Source organism: Polyodon spathula, chromosome 9, assembly GCF_017654505.1.
Source record: "Polyodon spathula isolate WHYD16114869_AA chromosome 9, ASM1765450v1, whole genome shotgun sequence".
Taxonomy (NCBI): domain Eukaryota; kingdom Metazoa; phylum Chordata; class Actinopteri; order Acipenseriformes; family Polyodontidae; genus Polyodon; species Polyodon spathula.
The window spans coordinates 29,945,612-29,970,235 of NC_054542.1; the positions used below are offsets into that span (position 1 = coordinate 29,945,612).

The 24,624-nt window shown below is 39.2% G+C and overlaps 1 protein-coding gene across 3 annotated transcripts in view; it reads right to left on the reverse strand.

Annotated features, from left to right (window-relative positions):
* LOC121320635 (ralBP1-associated Eps domain-containing protein 2-like) overlaps positions 1–24,624 on the reverse strand; it is a 58,601-nt gene that overhangs the window by 29,141 nt on the left and 4,836 nt on the right. For 2 of the 3 annotated variants that reach the window (XM_041259145.1, XM_041259144.1), the window contains exons 2-9: positions 11,976–12,099; positions 10,671–10,849; positions 10,254–10,416; positions 7,212–7,318; positions 5,134–5,272; positions 3,684–3,747; positions 1,735–1,883; positions 1,077–1,171 (exon numbers count right to left, since the gene is read on the reverse strand). In XM_041259145.1, coding sequence (XP_041115079.1) covers positions 1,077–1,171; positions 1,735–1,883; positions 3,684–3,747; positions 5,134–5,272; positions 7,212–7,318; positions 10,254–10,416; positions 10,671–10,849; positions 11,976–12,099 — 1,020 coding nt within the window. The remainder of the gene's footprint in view (positions 1–1,076; positions 1,172–1,734; positions 1,884–3,683; positions 3,748–5,133; positions 5,273–7,211; positions 7,319–10,253; positions 10,417–10,670; positions 10,850–11,975; positions 12,100–24,624) is intronic. The other variant, XM_041259146.1, reaches the window with a different exon arrangement.

Consider the following 24,624-nt stretch of genomic DNA (forward strand, 5'->3'; position numbering starts at 1 on the left):
AAAAAAAAAGAAAAACTGACCTCAGGCAGCTGCGTTTATTGAGCTTAAGGAGCCAATCAATTTTAAATTTGGCTCAAAAGTCATAATGAATTGAATCCAGCACCCCAGTAGCAAAACAGCCATGATTGACTTTTCCGACAATGCAATGCCGATCTGCCGTAAATTGCTTAGTGACCTTGGGTCAGAATCCACATCTGGCTGATGATGGCACCAGGTTGTGTAAGAGCTGTCCTCTACATGAGCCGAGCTATATTATTAGTGTGGGTATTATTATGGAGGCTAGAGGAAACTGCTGGAAACGCTTGTAATCTGTTAGGCGTGGTAGTACACAAAGAGTACAAAAATGACACACAAAAAGCTATGACCTATATCCACCACATACATGTAAAAATGTACAGTTTAAGTGTGACATACAGTACCATAAGGACAAAATAAACAGACAGACAGGTTTCTCAATACATCTCCATATTCTACATATTTATCCAGTCTACACAATAGGGGCTCTGATTTTTATTTATTTATTTATTTATTTTTACTGTTTTTGGTTTAATTATTAAAGAAAGAAAAAGTGGGATAAATAATTTTTAAAAAAATAATACAATCAGCCTTTATTTCTAGCCTTTGCATTAAGATGTGGCATTAAGATCCAGGCCTGGCTTGACACAACCTAGTCTGTCATCCAAAGAGTGACACAGATTCAGTTTTAGTAAGACTAAAAAAAAGATGGCATGGGGCTCGAGTTAACTGCTTCCAAAGCTTTCACACTGGAGAAGAGGCAGAGTAAATGTCTAGTTAGCATTCAACTCAGCACGACTGGAAAAGTAGCTAACATGGTTTACAGCATTATTTCTGTAAGAAAATACACCAACACTAACCAAGCAAAAATGCAGCGTGTACCAGCTCCACTCCTGCCTGCATCTAAGTTCCATTTGAAAACACTAAACATTCCTTTAACATAGGACAGTGCATATGTTTGAACAGAAACAAACTTTGATTTGCGAAAACAGCATCAACGTTGTGGATATCTGTGTTTCTAAAGGGCAACATCTGGGTTAAAAAACACAATATTGTTTTACCTCAGAATAAGCTGGTTCTTTCTGTTGTTGATTTGATGGCACCAATTCAGAATAAGAACCCAAAAATGTACCGTCACGCTTTGTCTTGGGAGACACTAAAACAAGTAAAAATGATAATTACAGGTCATTATAAGCCTTTATTATAATAATAATAATAATAATATAATAATAATAATAATAATAATAATAATGTAGGTTCGTATATATAAAGAATATGTTTTGGGGCATGATTGTTGTGCCTCAGTGCTTGTGTAACAGAGTTGCGTTTTAATGTGGAAATATTTATACAGGTCCAGACCAACTGCTTGCTAACTGATTTAAAGGATGCTATCATCTAAAAGGTTTTGGGTGTCATTACGAAAATGCTTCATTCTGCTGCCTGCTTCACATGTTATCTTGCTGATTGAGCCCTTCTGTGAGACAAACAGTGCCCATGTTAATCAGTGCAATGATCCTGCTGTTACAGGGTCTTTTATGGTCAATGGTGGTCTAGTAAAATATGTTTAGTGCTCACTTGATGGTCCCATGGCAGCCATGCTGACTTTATAACCATGCTATGTATTGGTTGGAAAGCTGCAGCGGTTACAGCTCAGCAATACAGGACAAAGAGTTCCATACATGAATTTACTGTACCATGCACACACATCATGTAAATTACCTGCATCTCTTTGCAGAAAACCAGGCTGCAGTGTCTGAGGCAGTTTTTCTGGTAAAGAGTATCCGTTCTTACGGGCAACAATGAGGTGGAAGGCAGCGCTGAACTCGAGCAACGTCAGGGCTCCATCGCAGTCAACATCGCTCAGTTCCCTACCAGCACAGAAGCAAACAGAAGAGTGGCCATCTTGACATGGAATGGACTGAAATAAACCCAACTGGTGTCTTGGGGTATTTCACCAGTTTGCATTTTAAAAGATTTATAATGCAGTTAAAACTTGACAAAACTGTCAGTATGTTCAAAATAATGTGCATACTTACACATGTATACACCTGTTCTATGACAATCTATTGAGAGTAAAAAAAAAAAAATATATATATATATATATATATATATATATATATATATATATATATATATATATATATATATATATATATATATATATATATATATATATATGCAGTGCTTACTTGTCACTTACAGCAGGTGTGTGTCCAATCAACACAATGAAGACAACTGGTCTGTATGTTTTTGTCATCAAATAAGTTCCCATTTGTGAATCCATCTTACAATACTGAAGTCATACTTCATGAAAATAGTGTATCCATCCCCCGCTCCATTTTTTGCAAGCATGTCGAAGCAGGGTAGTGTGCAGTGCAACGACGGATGTCAAAAATGTGCATTTTTAAAAGAAACACATGCAGCAGCAAATGTTTTTTTTAAAACATATTTACTACTGCAATCAGTAACATTCTTGATCCCTAAGACATTACTAAGATGAAATGATACGCTTCCTAGATTTAAGGCAAAGCAAGCTGAGAACTTTCTTTAACCCATTGTTGTACCAAATATCAGCTACCAGAGTGTTGTAAATCATTAAAATACATGTTTGCTCTTATATTTGTTTCTTTGAAAAGCCACATGTGAGACCTATGCAGCCAATGCAAGTGCAGGACAAATACTTTTAATGGAATTATTTTGTTAGCTACAACAACTTTAATCATCTATTTGTTTTAGTTTTTAGTGGGTCCATATCATGATTGCTTCACACAGAGATAGGAAATCTCGCCTGAAACAGCTACTCAGGTTTTGCCTACTTTCCCCAATTATTTTACCTCAAGTTAGAATGTCCAATTAAGTTCCTTCACCTCAGCAATCCCGACAAGAGCTCATGAGAACCGAAGGTCAGTGGTAAAATGCTCCCTCTGGAGGCTCGAAACATTAATTCAAAGACCCCTCCCATCTTGCTTACTACTTGTCCTGTTTGAATTATGAACACTACTGTATATGCTGTAATGTCACAAGCAGTTTTACAGGGCACAACCTTGTTTTTCAAAGTGCTTTTTTTTTAGAATCCGCCTTTCCATGAAAGCTACTGACTTGACACAAAGTTTTACCAGAAAGTCTCTTTAATTCTTGTTTAAGCCACTTAATATGTGTTCCTGCTGTCTACTGCAGCTCTGTACCAACAGGCCACAAATTCCTTGAGGGCTGGGAAGCATCCATTGTAATATGTATTATCAAAGTGGTAAGCTTAGTAGAAGCACAACACTCTGCTATTTTAAAGCTATCCCAGCAGAACTGTTGTGCAATTAGGAAAAAAAGAGAATTATTTTGATCCTGCAGAAAATCTGAAACAATCTGGCTGGCCTACTGATTTTGATTCGGTAAGAGTGGGCAAATACTAGGATTACTTCCAAGACAGATACCTACACAGCAGGGGAGTGTCTAGTCTGGTGATGTGGGAGACTCCCTCTACTGTACCTAGTGTCATTTTGGATCACTTCGTTTACCCTTTGTAAAAAAGGGTTTGGGGCCCAGTATTGAACATGAAAGCGTGAACATTCCTCTCTTACTAGGGTTTGTCACAGTGCAATCACAAAGCATGTATTTATTTTAGTAAGTAATTATTATGTATTATAATATTTAGTATTATGTATTATACTTACCATATATGGGAGAGTTCAGGTATTGAAAGCTTAGATTTTGTAAAGAAATTCTTAGCAACAGAACCTATGAAAATAATAAAAAAAAAAAAAAACAACAGTGTAAGTACAGATTTTCCTGGATATTATCTGGAAGGTGTCAGGTGTACAGTGCAGTATCTGGAGGCTGACGGGACTAGTTCTGAAATCTAGAATTCTATATAGAGCGCCCTCCTCTTGCACCAAAGATAAATAAAAAAAAAAAAATTGTTAGGGGGGAAAAAATAATGCGTGACTTTGTAGCTTAAAGTAATACAAAAATCAATAGGTTTCTACAATTGCGAAGATCAATGCTTGCTTACTTTATAGAGTTCTACTGGGGTGGACTCAGCAGAGCACACTGCTGTCTTCTATCAATCATACGTTTGTTTTTAAGTGCTAACTACAAGGTGCATTGGAAGTTTACTGTTTAGGATAAAGACTTAATTTACACAGAGAGAGGTGAGTGTATGGAATGGGTAACCGCACCATGTTATTGACGCTGAATTATTAAAATCACTTAAGGAAAGATTAGACAAAGTTCTGGGATCAATCAGCTACTAGGAACAGGACAAGCAGTGATGCGCCGTGTTGTCGTTTGTAACTTTTCTTATGTTTTTAAAATACAAAAGTCCTTAACAAGGGAAAGCCTACAGCATGTGATACCTAATAGCTATACCTGAAGTATTCCTGTATCTAAAACTTTTACCTCCTCAATGCACCCTTTAGATATTGCTTAAAAGTGCAGTGCTCATTCGGAGCAGGGTAACAGAAATGCTCCCATAGCATTTCCTCCCACTTCAGTCTCTGTTTGCTTAATCAGCCACAGCTGAGCGTAATTAAGCATACCCAGGTGGTCACAAGACCACCTGTAATCAGGTGTAAATTAGGCTCACAGATTATTAGGCTCACAGATTATTAAGACTGAAAAGATTTTCAGTTACACTAGAAGAATGCTAGCTGTTACTCTGATGTACTGTACAAAAGGAAGATGACATACCACTGAGCCAAGACACAACTACAGAATAGAATACACCAAGGGGTCAATGTTACATACATCTATTAACCAGAATTTTCATTCCACTGCATTTTGATTGTAATAATAATAATAATAATAATAATAATAATAATAATAATAAGTCTGTCAATCTTCACCTGAGGGAAAACACTAGCAAGACTAATATAGACACATGTAAAAATACTACAGCACTGTCCAAAAACACAATAGATTCCTATTCTATACTATGTATTACTGTATACTATAGGATACTATTTTTGCACCTCACTATACCATTTTATTTTATGCGCATTTAAAGGGTGCTGCATTTAGATCTGCCACGGTTTAGATAATTAAAATAGAACATCCCTCTCCCCAAAATAACTAAACTATCCACACTAGCAGCCTCTCCACATTGGTTTAGTATTTTGCTTCAACCTGAAATGAGTGAGTTGAGGTCTGGCTGCAGAGATTTGAACTGCATGGTGTAGTAGTCCCGCTGTTCTTCAGTAATCCTCCAGGGGTCATCGTGGTAATCAGCACTACCCTCCTCTGCGCTTCTCTCCACTGAAAGGGCCTGTAGAGGCAAGCTGGCTCTGATCAAGACAGTGTCACTGTTCATTAACACGTCCCATTCGCACACAGACAGGAAGCTGAAAGCTACTGTTCCAGACAGAATATTCAAAGCTGCCTGGAGAAATATGCTGTCATGATCCTTTTAAGATAATTATATTTAGTGCGCACGGGCATTGAAAAAAAAAAGTCTGAAATGATATCAAAAGAGATACATTTCAAGCACAATAAATGCACTCCGTAATCAAGCAACATGATCTCAACCAGAACAGAAAGCGAACAATGGAACTGGCTTCATGAGTATGGTACCATTTCAATTTTAATTTCACACAGAACCAAGATTTTTCTGACCGCCTCTACAACAGGTTTCCAGAATGGTCAAATGAGGATCTGGAATGGTTAATGGCTGGGAGGTTTAAACAAAACAAAAAGACACACACACGCACACATACACTGAGAACAATAAAGGCTGTTTAAGAAAGGTTATGAAAATGAAGCTAAAAAAGTGATTTGATTATGAAACACAACACACGTACAGATACATATGAACATGTTGATAAAAAAAAAAAAACAGACCAGGAGGCAGCTCTGTATGGTAATCGTGTGTGAAAAACAAACCTTCCTCCTGTGGCACAGAACAGTCCATTACATTAACCTACAGTCAAAGAATACAGCTGTGTGTAAGGAAGTCAAAGTCAATAACTCAAAGCAGCTGGCCTTAATACCCCTTTCACACAGCATGAAATTGCGCAATGCTGGTATAACACCATCATAAGCCTTTCACACAGCCAAAGGGATCATGTGAGCACAACTTTCGTAGCTGTCAATCAACAGATTGTTTTCATGGCAATGGAAACCGAACAAAATCACAAAACAAAATGCAAAACAAACAAATGTAGTACATTTGGCTGCATTGTGTTTGCTTTTAATTTGCAGTTATATTATCGCATATTTTGTTGTAAAGTTAAAAGAAAGGGAAGTCCAGCTCTTCAGGCAAAAGCAGACAGCGAAAATATGGTGGATGCTGGTATTTGCTATATATAAAGGATGCTCGTGTGAATGCTCGACTTGGGTAATGGAAAGCTAACAGTGATAGGAATGTTGACTTTCAGTCCACCCCCACTATAACGCTTCAGTACTGGCATAGCATTTTACACAGGCAGTTAAGACGGTTCAGTGCCGTCTCTGAACCACTTCGGGAGGTGATCCAGGGACGGTATAAAATATGATGGCTTTGTGACAGTATAGGCAATTCACACAGACCAAAATGCAGCATCAGTGCTGGTCCTGAGCCACTGTAACTCATCTGTGTGAAAGGGGTAAATAAAAATGACCCCATAGGCTATATAAGGTTAGAGGCCAGGCACCAGCAAGTTCATCCTTATATAAAAAATGATACACTGACTAGGGAAAAAATACAGAATCCTCTAGTCCACAATGTATGTGTCTATCTTTTTGGACTGTGCCCCCCTTCCTCTTGCCTCTTGTAGTGTTTAAAGAGTGGTGGTGGCAGACTGACAAACATTAATTCTAACTATTAGCACTTCCAGGGTGCTTAATGACCAGTAAACATTTATGTGCCATGGCCAATTCCTCTGCAACAAGTGAATTAACAGTAATTTATTTTAACAATACCTTTAAAATCAAGACTGGCAGAGTGGGTAATGTGCTAATCTTTCACCACTCTGCTCCACACCAGCTTGAGGCCTGATATAAAAGTTTATGGCGCCACAATAGCTATACTGCCATCATTTTGATTCAACCCAGACCTGAAAATATTCACAACTGACTCCTTTTTACACAGTCTCAAAAAGAGTGGGCATGAATGGGAAGGACAGACAGACTGGAGTGATCCCCAGGATGGTCCTTCCAGACATACAAGGCTTATATTTCTCAAATAAAGCAAGTGAAATCCAGCACAACAGTTTTTAAAACTTGCTTACCCGTGTGACTGAGGAATGCGTGAGTGAAGACTTGGATCCATAGTTACTAGGAGATGATACTTCCTGCTGGAGCAGAGGCCGACTCAGGTGTTTACTTTCATAGGAAGCTGTAGGAGGCAAACACAGGAAGAGAGCAGGGTAACAAAAGGAGGACAACTGCCTGAAAGCTACAAAGTCATTTTTTGGTAGAACTCTTACATAAGTGGTCCTCTACATTTGTTGGCCTCAAGCACAGGTATATGGCTCATAAGGTCAGGGGTAGGGGTGTGCTCATATTTGTACTCATTTTTATCGGCAGATATTAAATAAATCCATTCATTAATGTGTTGATTTCAAAGCAAGAAAAGCTGTCCTTTCATCACCTTTACAATTACCAAATCAATGACCATTAACTTCCGCATTGCCAACTAGCAGCAAATTTTTCACCTCATGCTGACATTTTTACTGCCCTGCCGAGCCTATGAACTGACAATGACAATATCATTTACAGCCTCAGTGTGACAGTAGAGCAATACAAATGTCAGCTTCCCAGGTGAAAGGAAAATTCCCTTCCAAACAGATTTTAAAACATTCACTGGGGAAGTTAATTGCCCAACACAATTGAAAGGTGAGGGAAGGATTGCTTTTCTTATTTTGAAATCACCACATTAATGAATGGATTTATTTAATACCTGCCGATAAATACCTCTTAATGGCAATTATGAGTCGGAGTATCATGACACCCCTAGCTGGGGGAATGATCATTTTTATCTTCTGACTTTTAACTAAGAGTTATATTCCAAAGAATACAGATTTTTTCAAGTGGCATAAAAACAGAGCATGTTGCGGTAGGTACAATGACTTTAGTTCCCCTTCTACTGCATAAAGCATAGGTAAGTTGGAATGGTAAAAGTTTAGGCTGCATTAATGAAGAACAAGCTGAAGTGTACTAGGCAAAGGGCCAGACCAAATCAAAGTTAGCACTTAGCAAACGAGGACGCGAAAGCGTTTGCGGTAATAAAACACAAGACAAATTCCAAGCGAAATCTCGCAGAACCAAAACAAGCCCCTTTTGCCCTTCAAAAAGCAGCTATCACTTGTTGACGATAAGTGGGTTGGAGAATGGGGAGTGGTTTGCTATTATCTGACCAAATCTACTCAATTCCAGCTATAAATCACACTGCAACACTTTCGCATAAGAGGGCAGGCGCGAACCCGGGACCTCTCGCACTAAAACATAGCGCCGATACAGCTGCACAAAAGAGCCGGTGTCGTATACAAATTTTCCCACCGTACAAATGTTCCCACCCTAACTTCCGGCTCCGTCGCAGGATTTGATAACATGAGCAGAAAGCTCCAACTGGAACATACTAAAATCCAAGCTTTTTTTTTTTCTTTTGGTTTTGCTTTTCCGGAGGATGAAGTGAAACTTAATCAATCACGAACGCTGCAATTCATTTCAGTGTTTCGCTTGAGCTGAAAGGTTTTTTTGGTGTAAACGCTGAACTGTAAATGTAAATGTGTATATAGTTATCCCAGCTAACACACAACGTTGTCACAAGAAGCCAAGTTGCAAGAGCAATTTATATATATTTTTCACAAAGCAAAAGCAAAAGCAAAAGCAAAAAAAAAAAAAAGCTTTGATTTTAGTATGCTCTAATTTGTATGCGACACTGGCCCAAAGACAGTTTAGGGTCATTGCAACGCCATCCAGCAGGGGCGCTGTGCCACTCATATTTTCTGAGACTGTCAAAGGGATTGCTCCTGAGCTCTCTGAAAATGCTGTTTTAAAAGGAGTGAATCCCATTCAAGGCTTAACGGGTTTGAAAAGACTTCAAGGACAAATCGCAGTCTTTGGTGTTTAAACAATCCACATTATTTAAAAGTACAAAAACCCTGAAGATATGTTTTAGTCTGATTATACCTTCTCTCTTTTTTATCTTTCACTTAAATGATTTGCTTTCATTTAATCAGTTTTTCAGTTTAGGTTTACTAAACTTATTTTAGCACATGGTCCATTAAGAACTTCCTAGTCAGTTAGTTTTAGTTCGTTTTGCAAATGTAACCAGAATAAACAGAGATCAGCAGGTGTAATTTACACGGGGGGACACGGTGGGAAAATGTTCGCTTCACATTGCAGCGATACTAAAACTTTTATTTATCAGTAATTTATTAGTATAATCACTACTCAGCACGAGTCTTCACTAGGACCCAGTGGAAGCGGCAATCAACAGAGGCAGAGCTGGCACACAAGGCAGGGAAACAGTTAGTTTTTACTGAGCTACACCTGCAATGAAAGGGCACAGCCAGTAGGCGAACCTGTTCCCTGACTGTGTGACTCACCCTGCATATCACGTGATTGTGCCTTTACCAGGTCAGCCAGTCAGGGACCCAGGCATTTAGCATTTAAACACTGAATTGGAGAATTTAAAACCTAACCAGCAAATTCTGGATAAAGACTGACATTTGAAAGGAAATACTGGCAGGTTAACCAGGTTCCAAAATCTCCTAGGAATCTAAAATGTAAAGGAGGGCAAGACCTTGAAAATGTATATTAAAAAAAAAAAATCTGATAAAGAGCATGTGGCCCATAATACATTTAATTTCCTACAGTTAATTTAGGTTACTGCCATAGGTGACTGAATACTAGTAGCCCAAAGGCTAATGAGACAGTTTTAATTAAGAAGACATGCAGAGGATGTGCAACCCCTTGGTGCTGCACAATCTTTAACCACACTAGAGGAAAACTAGGATTGTAGGGTTAGGCCAACCCAGTTTTATTTAGTTTCTAACATGGAAGCCAGGGTACAGTATCCAAGCTGTTTTATTTTACTGTTTCAGTCTTGTCTAGGGAACATCTGTTTAGTTAAATGCAATGTAAAAAAACAGCAAGAATGCAGGGCAGAAGTGAGCACACTACTTGATTAAGGTCCATGAGCAGAATGAGGGAAGACATCCTTGATGAAGTCATTAACAGTGCCCTGTGCATGCTAATAGGAGAGGGAGGATATACAGAAATGAACTTTTCACTACTCTGAGTGCTATGGGATCTTGTCCACTAACACATCTCAGATGCTGCTGGGTGTCTGGTTTCTCCACCTGTCAGCTGTTCCGTGCTGCTCCATTCTTTCCCGTAAGAATAGCTCAGAGGCCTGTCCTGGTTGCTTGAGCTTGAAGGAGAATTGGGAGGTGACCTTAGTGGCGACGGTGGAGGCGAGCGGGTCTCCTGTTAAAAGAACATACAATTTAAATCAAATTACAAGTTTAAACTGAATTAAAGTTGTACTTCTGATTATTTTCAAATCTGTTTTCCTGACCATGATCGCTATAACGGTTGAATGGTTGAATAATGTATAGAGATTATACATTTGCATTAGCACTAACTGACTGACTAACGGACTCCCAGTTGTGAATGACTATATTGTCTATATAGTAGGCTTAATGCCTCAGCCTCATAAGCTGCAGCAGGCACTTTCTTACCTGTTTATCTCCTAAACTCTCTGTGCGTTTCAGGGCGTCCCTGTCCAGGCTGGGCCGGGCGACTGTCATTGGCGGCTTCCCGAGCTGATACCCCTGGCTCTCAGTATTTTGGGAATGGTTTGGATACCTCAGCACCTCAGCATCATTTTTCATTCCCACAAACCTGGGAAGTGGCATTTCTGGGAGAAGCAAACAAACACGTCACTTATAACTTAAAATAATAGTAATTATACATACTGTATAATAAGCAGGTATGTTTATTAAATTTAAGAGGGGAAGTTGCAACCTAATCTTCCAATTCTAAACTCCAAATAATACCTGTCAACAACAAACTCACCGCTCCTCCTTACATCCCAACTGGGAGACCAGTAGGGTGCATAGGTCTACTGAATATCCTTGGTGTTATATCCTGGTTATGTATTGAAACAGCCTCCAAAGTTGGAAAGAATTTTTGAATGTGCAGTATGTACGATTCTAGAAACATCAGGCTGTTAGTGTCTGTTATGAATGGTGATTCCTGAAGTGGCTTGGCTGGATAGACTCTTCACACAGGTCAAGTTGACTACACTCTTGGATTAAGCTGCTGCAAAACATTACAACAGCAAGAAGCGCAAAACTGACGGAAAGCAGTTGCACACGCTGAACATTTCGCTTAGCTATTACTATTTTAATAAGACTGACATAAATTGCTTCACAGGGGAAAACACTTTTAAATCACACACTATTTCAGTACTGGTCACGTTGAAACGAAGACTATGCAGGCATTTTAAAGAAATGAGAACATGATGGAATATCCCAAATGAATGCATGAAAATTCAAATTAAAAAAATTCCAGTGCTCTTTTAAGGGCATACTTTATACCATCTATACTTATCAGAATATTGAATTTCTTGCCTCTCTAATATCTTACATACATTGAACATAACCCCTAACACAACTCCCAGCAGATCAGGTCGAGAGCCTGACAGACCCAGGCGCCAGAGTGGACGCCTGCTGCTCACAAGATTAAGGGGCTTAATGCTAAAAGGACCATGACGCATGCAAGTGGAACTCAGGTTAGAGCAGATAAATTAAGAAGACATGAAAGAATAAACCACACAGTTTAACTGATAGATTCTAAAACACAAGGGGTATCTGGGCTCTATTAATTGTTTTTTTTTAATTATTTTAATATAACTGGGGCAGTACAGTACTTGTCTTGCAGATCTGAATGGTCACCCTTCCATGCTTTTCCTCATTAGCAATGAATCCCTGCACTGAAAGCTCCTGGTTCCATGCTCACAAGACCACAGCTTTACTACTTACCACTTTTAATGCTTTCGAGCCGTACTGGGAAGCCTGATTGTGCTGCAGCTAATAACTTTAGCGCTACATAAAACTGCCCAGTACCGAAGTATCCCAGGCGCTTTGCTCCACACAGCTCGGTGACCTGATGGGGAAACAAACAAAATGCGAACAAGATAAGTCATCCTGCAGACAATAGGTGATACTATATTTTATAATCAAATGAGACACTGGGGCCAATATTTCCATTAACAAAACACAAGCCTTAGTGTCTTGTACCCTTATAAAATATAAATTGTACAATTTTGCAGAAATAAATAAATCTAGGGCACTGTACATGGAAAATGAACACCTGTATTTTCTTAGCTGCAAATTTCAATGTCTGTATTTAGCAATTAATTAATACATGAAACTTTTTTTTTTTAAATATAACTTTCTGGGTTTTTTTCTGTTTGTTTTTTGTTTGTACTAATGAGATATCACCAATATGATATTTCCAGTGTGGTTCTGAAAGCAAGATTTAGGAAGCTCTAGCATCCTGCCCCCATAGAACTTCCAGATTAAGAATGACATCATTTCAATTACATTACTAAGTGAAAATACAAGAATCGTTTGCGTTTTATGAGTTGAATTATTCTTTGTAGAAAACCCAATCAGGTTTTACATCACTTTGTGGTTTTTAAATTAGCTTCACAATGAAATAGAAAGAAACCCAAAGAACATGCAATTGTAGACTGCAGACCAACGCTTGCAAAGCAGTTCCAAGTAAAGGCACTAACTCCAGTCCTTTGACTTGCACAATAGCCTCTTGTTATGCTACATGTTTAGCGGTCTTTAATTAAGTTACAAAATGTGTCCGGAACAAATACAGATGTAATTTCTTCTATGGATGGAAATTAAAGAGTTTTATATCCCGCAACAAAAAGTACTAAGATACTACTTAGTTACTACTACCAGTAAAATGTATGTAAACTCTATCCTATAGTTAAAATACTGATAAATCTGAATGACCACTGAACTACTGCAAATAACAATTGAGTGTTTTCTGACTATTAACCAACATTAATTAGTAAATGGACCTATATACAAAGTACCATGCAGCTAATAAACCTGCTACATCTTCATTAAATCTTTGTCAAGGACTAGAAGTCAATTGTGATTAAAAGCAAGATAAGTATGTGTGCTTGTATGAGGGACCATATTGCACAGCAGGTGATCAAGCCTCCTTGTGCTAATGCTTGCTGAGTGATAAAGAGAAAAACTATAGTCTATATGGTCATTTATAAATTGTACGATCTCAACTTATTGTACTATTCATATATACTATTCATATACTTCAGCCATATACCCCTGTGTAAGCTACAGGTAGCGTCTGAGAAAATCCTACTTGTTGAAACATGGCTCAGTGCTAATTACACAGTTCAATGGGACACTGCAGTCCCTTTCATAGCCTCTCTGTGGTTGTTTTGGGTTTTGTATCCAAAATGCAAATGTAGTCCTAGATCTGACTGCAAGTGGAACTACAGAGAAGACATCTATTGCACAAATAAAAGCAAGGTTACACCTGAAGAACTCTGCAATCCTGTAACTTATCGAATTAATCAAAGATCCAGGATGCCTAGAGAAAGCAATTGTGACTGCCAAGGTCAGTAAGGAATGAGGAGTGCTACTTAAGTGATAAGTCTGGGGCCTGTAACGTGTAAAAGCAAATAAACATGGCATTGTTTACTGGAACATGTATTTAACAGTGGAACTGGAGTGCAAATAAATTCATTTATCTTCAATAAAAATGAAAACATAAAAAAGTAAAGCCATTATTACATTGTGTTTACTGCAACATATACAAATTCTGCATTGTGTATTGTAGGATATAGCTTGAAATCCCTATAGAAGTAAGTGGAGCAGTCGATTTCACTGTCCTTTAATTGAGAATTGTGTATTATATAACAGTTTTGGGGATCCAAAAGTTCTTCTACTGCAGGATCAAACAGTAAAACCACATTGATTTTATGCAGCACTGTGTCCCACCTCATCAATGTTTCAGGAGGTTGCTGCTCAATAATCAAGCTTGCCGCACTGAAGAGGGTCTGAAGAGGCCAGTTCTATATACCGTTACCATGCATTTACTGCTGGACAATGCACTTGAGTAATGAGCTGTCTTCTGCCCGGTTACAGCCTTTTATTACTGATATTTTTCCTGACATAAAAGTCAAATTAGAAAAAAAAATAATGAAAAAAATGTGTGTTCATATATATATATTCTATATATAGATATATATATATATATATATATATATATTACACACACACACACACATACACACACACACACACACACACACACATATATATATATATATATATATATATATATATATATACACTTAAATTAAAGAAAAAAGTATTTGAAATAGAAATATAAACAGTCTCTGAAAATTCTGTTTGAAATAAAACTAGAAATTCTGTTCGATTTTAACTCTTTCAGTCCTGAATAATTTTTTTTGAGCGGAAGAATAAACTCCTTTATTGAGTATACATGAGGACTAGACATATGGAGCTAAGATGAGGCAGGATTTTGCGGTCCCACTAGGACTGAAAGGGTTAAAATAGGCACTTTGAAAACAGGAAAATATTTTCATGCCCCTCCCTGTAATAGGCCAGTGTTTTAAGGTTTGTGTCCAAGTAGCCGTTACCCAGTTCACAGTGAAGACTACAGGGAAAGTGCCCATCTTACTTCATTAGGGATCTATGTTATAATATACTGACTCAGTACAGAATCAGCACTGTACAGTATATCCTGCAACACACCCAGCATCATAATGCCTTTAGTTAAACCTCAGCAAAGCTCAGTCTTCACACACTAAATGAAACTGACACGACCTGTACTTTCAAAGGGACTGTCCATCATTCTGATGAAACTGAGACCTGAAGGATGATTTCTTTAGCCGCATATTAACATACAACGAAAACACAGTGGAAGAGGCCTGCGATGAAGCAGGTTACTGGTAGATCCTTATTGACAAGGAATGGTATATTTTACTGCATATGCTTTTGCCTTGCGACGTGTATAAAAACGCCCTGAAAAACCTCTATAGTAGCACACTAAAGAGCAAGTCCAATGAAAACCACAGCCGCAATCAACACACAAGTAAAATGCAAATAAAGTACACGGGTTACATGCAAGTAAAATGTATCAGAGCTTTATGAGGCAGCAGGACGCTTGCTGAAGTCTTTTACTCCACTCCAGGGAGCTGCTCTTTCTGTTCTACAGGTTATTTGTTTTTCTATCAGCAGTGTCCACATACTGGTTTGTCTGGCTCGCTGTCATGTATTTTTTGCTTGCCTTTTTTTCTCCTGCTATTTTGAAATCGATTCGGTAATGGCTTTAGAACTCTCACAGACAATACGAATTTGATGCTTGTTTGCAACTCTAGAGTAGTTAGCACTGATGTTAACAATGGCTCAATGAGGGAAAACATGGGGGGGGGGACATTAGGACCTCATTAGACCATTTTTCAAACTAGCTTGAATCACAGGGAACACAGTGCAGGAAGGATGGGAATGGGAAGTTGACCGCACCTTCAATGCAGTGAGAATATTAACACATTTTTCCTGTATAACTGTGTAGTGACTCACATGTTTTCCCCAAAAAGAAAGACTGCATTTATTTCTAAGGACTAAATTTAATTTGATTATGAATCCAGTTGAGTATGTTTGGGATAAACGTGAGTGACGCATTCAATATCACTCTGCCTACTGTATCTCTCTGTGCCAACTGTGTAACATATTAATGACTAAATTAATATTCTTTGACCCTGTGGAGTCTTTGCCACGGCTGTGGTCAGGGCAAACTGTGACCTGAACTGATATTACTATAGATAGATGTCCTAATAAAGTGGCCAGTCAGACAGTGTATCATTTAAAAGCAGAGAACTTTGAAATTCAGACAATATAGTAAATCATACTATATCTGGTTTTGAAACTACAGAAAAAAAATAGTTAAAAAAATAAAAATAAAATAAAATAAAAAATAAAAAATAAAAATAATTGGCAACGACTAAATTTAAAAATAAATAAAGAAATAAAGAAAGAAATGAAAGTCACCATCAGGTTTACAAACAAAAGTAAACAAAAACAGTTCTCTTTTTTACATAGGACACCTATAAGGACAATTTACATAATTAAATGTTGATAGATAGATAGATAGATAGATAGATAGATAGATAGATAGATAGATAGATAGATAGATAGACACCAGATAATGCTTATTAATGCCTCGCAATTTAGGTGTCATGTGACAGGCAGGGGATCGAAACAAAAATTGAAGTTGATATGCCCGGCAGGTGTACGGTATATTATTTTGTTGGTCATTTATTTAAGTTTAGCAAAGTAAATATATTATATTATAGGATGTGCCTGATTTTTGTCTGCCTTTCTCCTGCCATTACTACTTTGTTTAAAAAATATATTATGCTAAGTATGTTAAAGTGGTCTTGAGATCTAAACGCTATATCAATGTTGTATTCAGTGCATTTTTAAACATACACTGGCAGTGTGTAACAGTTAAGTTTATCAGAATAAACTGTTTTCTTTTCTCTTAGCTAGTGGAGAAAATGTATTTAACAGCCGAATTGTGGTAAAACCTGTTACACTGCACTTGCAGATCTCTTGATCTTCCCCTCCTACTGTCCACTGGACTTCCCTGACCTACGCAACACTGCTGGACCTCTCAACTAATGCACTATCCTTGCACTGCTGCACTACTGTTATGTCATTGTTGATATAACTTGTTGTAATCCTAACTTTTTGCATCCTATTTCATATTGTATTTTAGTAGTATTATTTGCACTGACTGTAAACTATACTGTATTTAAATATTAATTTTGCATTGTAACCCTGTACTGCCCTTTAACACTTGTAAGTCGCCTTGGATAAAGGTGTCTGCCAAATAAATAATAATAATAAATAATAATAATAATAATAATAATAATAATAATATGAAAAGTGTTGGCAGTGCGAATACAATAATACAATTCTACTGCTGCTAACCCTAACCCCAGGCCTTTGCCTTTTTTCTGACTCCCTGTTTTTTTTTTTGGCCAACAGGCGCCACTGTATTGTACTGTATAAGTAATGATGATATTTTAATAAGGTACAGTATCACTAGTTTCTGTACATTAATACAAGAGCTATTGTTTCCTGAATATCAAAATAGATATGGTAGAAGATATCGAAACAAAGCAATCAAAAAAGTTGATATTGAGCAGCGCTCCAGTGAGGGAAGCCAGATTGCTTCCAATCTGCAGCAATGTAGGCGCACAGTGCAGGTTTTGAAACCCCTGAAACAAAGCACAGCAAATTGATTTCTTCCAGTATCAAAGGATTAAAGCATGATTAATTCTGAAAAAAAAAAAAAATAATAATCTGCTGTAAGAAATCCATCACAGCCAGCGGCAAATCATCTGAGTCACTGCCACAGCACACCGCAGAAAATATTTAACACGCTGCACATGAGGCAGGGCACAGACCCAAGCACCTGGTGAAAAGGATTACTGATGAGATTAGATTAGTGCCCTACATACAGAAGAAAGATTATTACAGTATGGCTTCAGAACAGCAGACTTTTTTTTTGATCACATCCACTTTTTCAGCTGAGTATTAAATACATTTAAATAATAAAAAATATATTGCTCTCTAAAATTAATTTTCTGTGTGTGTGTGTGTGTGTGTGTGTGTGTGTGTGTGGTAATAAGGTTTGGAGGAGAATATCCTAAAAAAAATATTACTGAGGAAGGCCACAAATATACTTATATAGTTTTGTTATGTGAATCCTTGCTTGGTGCCTAATTCAGCACATTTGTTACACAACATTGTTGTTATACTGGTACAGTACTTAAATATGACAGAAAATCCCTCATAAAGTGATTTTCAAGCCGTAACTGCAGTCTGTAACAAACATGTTAATTTTACACAACTTGAAATGGACAGATAAGTAATATAATTAAAGGTCTCTTACACAAGGAGTTCTAAGTAATGGAAGAAAAGTGTGATATTTCAGACCCATACCAATTTCCTCCAATCAAGTTAAGAACTGAATTAAACACTAATTCCCTTCTTTTTCAGCATATGGCTTGCACTACAACCCAGTTAAATGAATAATGTGTGCCAATGACTTCAAACATGAACACACAACTAACTAAAAACAATTGTAAATATGCATGATATATTTTTATTTCACTGGTACAGTACGATATAAATGGAAAGGTGCAGAAAGCAATGCAAAAGACTGCAATCAAGTGCATTATTGTTCCAGGTGTGGTTTCCAATGGGTTTGAGAGCGTGACAGACAATGCAGCTGGACAGGTTTGTCAATACAGGCTTTGTGTCAGGACACTGAAGCCTGGAAGCTAACTCGCAGTGTCATTTATCTGACTTAGATTTTTACAGATAATTAAAAGTGCATGCGGTACATTTTAAATAACCAGGTTCCTGTTTTAAAAGGGGCAATGCTCCTTACAGTTGTTTTGCTTCAAACTCCACAATTTGTTACCTATTTATATTATGGTGTTAATATGAGATCTGTTGGTAAACTTATCAGTATATTAAAAACTCTGCCACCCTTTAAAATGGGTTTTGCTTCCAGTTCTAAATGGAGCTTCTAACCTCTCATTGCTCTGGTACTGCAGTGGGGTGGAGAGAAAAGTCCTAGTAAAGCTATATTTGGGAATTTAACCAAACTGGGCATCAAAGATATTTTGTAAAGCTTTATAAAGCACATAGTGCTAGACTATAAATGTAGTGTTATGTAAAGTATTTTTTTATTAGCTATATAATTCAGAATATATGCTATAAATACAATGACTAGATCACTGTGCAGTACACTTCAACCATACCCAACTGTAAAAATGTAAGTGTGACATATAAAGATCAAGACCCGTTCCTCCACATACTCCCCAGGTTCTGTTGTAAACAGATTGTATCAGAACTGGATAAGCAGTTCTCTAGCTATGAACAAAACATTCTTTCTTTGTGACTGTGACAGGGGTGTGGGTTATGTGCTGACAAAACGAGAAAGACACAGGAAAGACTGTGTCATGCCACTCAGGCGTGCAGGATTTATTTGTATTGCAATACACAGTTAAAGCCATGTTCGGATACCCACAATGATAGCAGCCAGGCGACAATACACGATAGCATAAAATACAAAAACCCAGAAGAGAAACACTGTCAAAACACAGCTAGAAAATAAAAGGTTGCCTTGAACATGGCGGTGGGCTGCTCCTATAACACGAGCTCCAGCTGCTGACACACTACCTCTACCTAAATGGGATTTTAAGTATCCTGGTTCCACGAGGTGATCAAAATGATTGTTTGCAACAGTGACCCTGCATAGACACACAGTGGCCGCATCTTCGGTAGTGCTCACAAAAGCTTTGTTCCTTAACCTCCTACTCTGGCACATTGACCTCTCTACTCAACACACTCTGCCCGGACACAACCACCTGCTGAGGGATCTGCAGATGGCCAATGCCCAGCTGCTTTTCCCTGCAACTAAACACAGCAGGTAGCATTTCAGGTGGAGAGTCTGACTAAATTACAAAAACAAACACAAAACCCGAAAGGAAAAATAAACAAAGCACAGCAGGGATTCAAACTAAAACCCCTGCTTTAAATACAAATACTGTCGAATAATATTTACAAATCATCCAAACCAACCACACACAATATTTACAAATGTACATGTGCAGGACATCTGCCCCACCACACAGACATAAATATTAAGGATGAATAACACAGTACTGTGCAGATGTATTAGAACACCTGAAGATTTGACATTTATATAATTTATATACCTATTTGCATGAAAACCATATGGAAACAATAGGCGCTCATATGTGAAAATGTTAGACCACTTTGTGCTTTGGAATATCTTAAACAACTTCTAAAAAGTCTCATGCATTTTACTATTTGTGGCCACAGTAGCTGCACCTTTTCTCTTATTATTGTTTTCATTAATTGCACATGTGGCCTATTAAAGTCATCAATTAAATTAGACACTTAGATCACTATTTTGACAATCTTATTAAGTGTGACCAGGGTATCGTCGAGGTTGTGTAGTTCCCCTTGCCCAGTTAACAATTACTGTATCCCTGACAACACACAGGTGATATATAGTCATCAGCGCTGCTACACTATAGCCCACTGAAGTCACTGCCAAGCCTCCAAATGCCTGGCATAAAAATGGTATTAAAATGCTAGAGAACATGCTGTTCTTTTCAACACTCAGCATTATATTGGCAGCCTCCCGTGCTTTTTGTACGATTGTAGTTTTCTCTAAAATATCACTACCATCTTTTCTATATTTTTATTTTCATATCCTGGGTCATTAAGCAACAAGGACACTGCTTCCAGACTTATCAGATTTTCACAACGAAGTATGTACTGCTGGGGCTGTAATGAGCAAGAGGTTCACAATTAAAGGGGAGGCTTCAGAATTTTTGCATTTCCCCCCATCACAGGACCACCTACAGGAGGAATGAGGATCGATGTGCCCAGCCCATCGCTTCTTTTCACCTGCCGAACAGCAACCCTAGAGGTGTGGAACCGCCATAGAAGTGAACTCCTGACCTGCAGGGGTCACTAATGCAGACCCTAATAATTACTGTAGATTTCAGAGTAAATTTGAACATGAAATTATTTTATTAGGCACTAAGACAATAGGTCTGTTACATAATTCAGGCTAGTTGGAAAAGCCTGCACTTGTGGTTGAGACTATGGGCCTTTTTAAAAGAATCAAGACAGAAGGTAACTAACCGTGTAATGCTTGCTCTAGAAACCTGCCTGGGCATTTACTTTCAGCTCCACGGAGGTATTGTGTGTTCCTGTGAAAAGGCTGCATTCTGAGGTTTTTACTACCATCTTGATGATGGAGCCCTTCTCCTAAGCTTAATGACTCAATGTACTGACCCAATCTTTTCTCCTATTATGCGGTACATCAGGCAATAGTTGTTTTTTTTTGCTTAATATGGCTGTGGTTGATGGTTCCGACTCACTGCTAGCTAGGTATAGTAGCCCTTAAGACCAGAAGAGAGCCAATCCGTTTTATATGAGTTGCTATTGCGGCAGCATCTGCTGAATAATCTTCAGCTAGGGGTAATGTGGAGGGTAAAAACGTGGAGAAAAGCACAGCATGTCTTCTGCTACTCTTCCAGTTCAGATAATCTGTTTTTATTAATCTCACTCTGTTAGACTGAAACTGCAGAGACTTTCAATATGGCCTGCAAAGTTCTCTTATTAAAACTATGCAGTAATCTGCACTGCCAGTAAGATTCATTAGAATGTGATTAGAAACCAGTGGTACCCTTGAGATCCATTCCAATCCAATTCTTTATAATAAGCAGTTTCTAAATGAGTTCATTGAACCTGCTACACAAAGGGTTAATTAACTAAGTTTGGACCTGATTAGAATGAATCTAGAGGACCAGAGTTGAGCACAAATTTAAATACTGCCATTGTTTAATTCAATCTTTGTCATTAACACTAACCAACACATTCTGTCCTAATTTTAATGATGGTGGTATTTAGATCCGTCACTGTTTGTATCAGCTGAATAGACCCAAGGATAAGTTATTGCCTGCAAAGGGTACGCAGTCAATCTGAACTTTCCACTGTCACAGTAAAAGCAACTTTCTAAAACATGAGCGCTTTCACCACAGCTGCTGTATGTTTAACTGCAGGGTTACCCTAACCAGAAAGCCAAAACAAACTTATCAATGACAACATTTCTGGCACAGCACCTAACTGCTTCTAAAAATATTTGCTCTGTGTCGTGCCGATTGCTCAATTTAATTACCGCCTAACAAATATTCCTGGAAATGTGACCTACAGTAGTAAATCTTGAGTGGTGATAAAAAGCCCTTCAGTGAATTCAAGCGTTCGACCTGGTTAAATAAACACAGTACTCCTGTATTTTGCAATCTGACGTTTAAAACAAATGTGAAATATTGAGGGCAGTGAAATGATGAAGGGTCCTTACACAGTAACGTATTGTACATGTGCTGTACAATTTACTGTTAAAATGGTCTAACCATGAATTAACCAGATTTGTCAATTATCAAATAGTGAATTTAGGTTTGTGTTATGTGTTCGAGACTTTGTTTTGTTTAAACCTTTTATTTTGCTAGGTGAGCTGTGTATATTTTGTAGTATGTAGTATTTTGTTTTACTTATTTTTGTTCGAATAAAAACGAGCACCAGTGCTTTCAACCCCACAAGTACCTGCCTCTGCGTCAGCTTCCTGGTCTGGGTACGTCACTACTCATGCTCTCCTGTCACATATAGTGTCCAGCGTTGGATTGTAGCGCTTCCACAGACCCAGGCCAGAACAGGTACTGTGAGTACACATTTTGATTTTTGCGAGGATTTTTTTTTTGTGAATGAAGAGAATTGGAACAAGGGCTTGATGTCTGCATAACCTGCCTAAAAGGGAAGGAGTGGTGCTTTGCAATTGGCGAGGTCGGGTACATGTCATCCAACTACCACCCCCCACACTGGGAAGAGGAACAACTGCCGGCCCTGAGGAGAAAGAAGGGAAGGAACGGCCGTCCCCAGAACCAGTCTGTACCAGCTCCAGCTGAAAAAATGGAGAGATATGAGGGCTGGCTGAGGGACTCCAGCTTCCACCTGTGGCTAAGAATGGAGGGGAGACATCTGCTGGGGGGTAGCCACCTGGATATCCTACTGTATTTCATCCAGCTGAAGCACGAGATCCAGCGAAAAGGGATCAGCCGAGGATATCCAGGGCGGATGGAAGCAGTGGAGTGGATGACACAGGTAGTGGAGTGGATTTATAAAGAGTGGGAAACTGAGAGTCCCAGTTGACCAGGGCCGGTATCCCACAATGCTCTTTCTGCCTGTGGTATGGGCATGAGCAGAACAGCTGCCCGGAGGCAGACTGGGACACAGACACGGAACTGGAGTGGGAGGAACCCGAGCGTCCAACGACCCAAGTGGGAGAAGCCCAAGCATCCAGCGCCCAGAAGGGAGGAGCCCGAGCACCTAGCGCCCAGAAGAGGAGAGCCAGAGTGTCCAGTGCCCACAAGAGGGGAGCCGAGCATCCAGCTCCCAGAAGGGGGGAGTCCGAGCATCCAGCGCCCAGAAGGGGGTAGCTGGAGCATCCACAGCCCAAGAGAAGTGAGGCCAAGAGTCCACAGCCCAAGAGGGGGAGGCCAAGCATCCACAGCTCAGGAAGGGGAAGCTCAAGTCTCCAGTGACTGAGGTAGAGCCGCACCAGTCTCCGGTGACTGAGGAAGAGCCACACCAGTCTCCAGTGACCGAGGGAGAGACGCACCAGTCTCCAGAGACAGAGAAACTGTCTGCTGCTCCCACCTCCACAGCAAGAGGAAGACTGCCTGCTGCTCCCGCCTCCACCGCAAGAGGGAGACTGGCTGCTGCTCCCGCCTCCGCTGCCAGTGGAAGATTACCTGCTACTCCCACCTCCACCACCAGAGGGAGAATGGATGCTGTTCCTGCCCTCACCACCAGAAGAGCTGGAGCTGCCTCCCAAGGGTCCGCTGCTGCCACCACCACTCGAGGGACCACTCCTGCCCTGTCCTGCACCGCCTAGGGTTGCCAAGCCTGCACCACCTAGGACTGCAAAGTCTGCATTGCCCGGCCATGCCTGCTCATCATTGCGCCGCGTTGCTGCTACCGCTGGAGTGTCCCGTGCTGAAGGAAGCATTAGCAATGCAAGCACTACCATCACTACTGAGTATTCCATGCCGCTGCCACTGTCACTGCCACTGCCGGAGAGTCCCGTGCTGAGAGCAGCATGGTCGCTGCCAGAGCCAGCGCCACATCCGGGGTGCACCACTGCAAAATCTGCCTTTGCTGGAGGATCCAGTCTTGGTGCTGGCAGCATTTCCTCTCTAGGATTTCCTTTGCTGGAGGAGCCAGTATTGCCACTGCCAGGATTGCCTTGGCTGGAGGAGCCAGCCTTGCCACTGCCAGCATTTCCGCTGACAACATTGTCTTTGCAAGAATCCCAAACTGATCTTTTATTCCAAATCAACCCGACATGAAAAGTTTGACATTAAAAGGTTGTTATTATTATTTTTTTTTTAATCAATTTTTCTTTGCCGCATAGTTGCTGAACAAGCCAAAAAACAGGATGTACATTTAGTTGTGATCGGATGGGAACAGTGCTTTTTGACAAATTATATTCATGATAGAGATATGCTTGCATTACTTGTTTTTCATACACTCAATAGTAGTTAAACAGTGCACATTTTTTATTAAGACAAAATAGTTGACTTCACTGAGGAAGTGGTAGACCGTACAGACCGGGAGGTTGACAGCTTGCGTTTATATTATCTTTTATTTATTTATTTATTTGGGGTCAAGGGGTCAGGTTCGTTATAGCCGAAGGTTTGTTATAATGAAGAGCGTCATAGCGAGGGGTGTACAGTACTTAGTTTAATAATTAGAAATGACCATACTCTTTTCCTGTTTTCTTAGGTATATTATGACCCTATCTCAGATGGGGATACGCGGTAGACTAGATTATTTGGAAAGGGGTACAGGGTCTAAAAAGTTGGAAAACCACTGGGCTAGAGCATTCAGGCTTGACACTGGCCTCCACCTCAGACCCAAGGCTTTTGGCTTTGGCCTT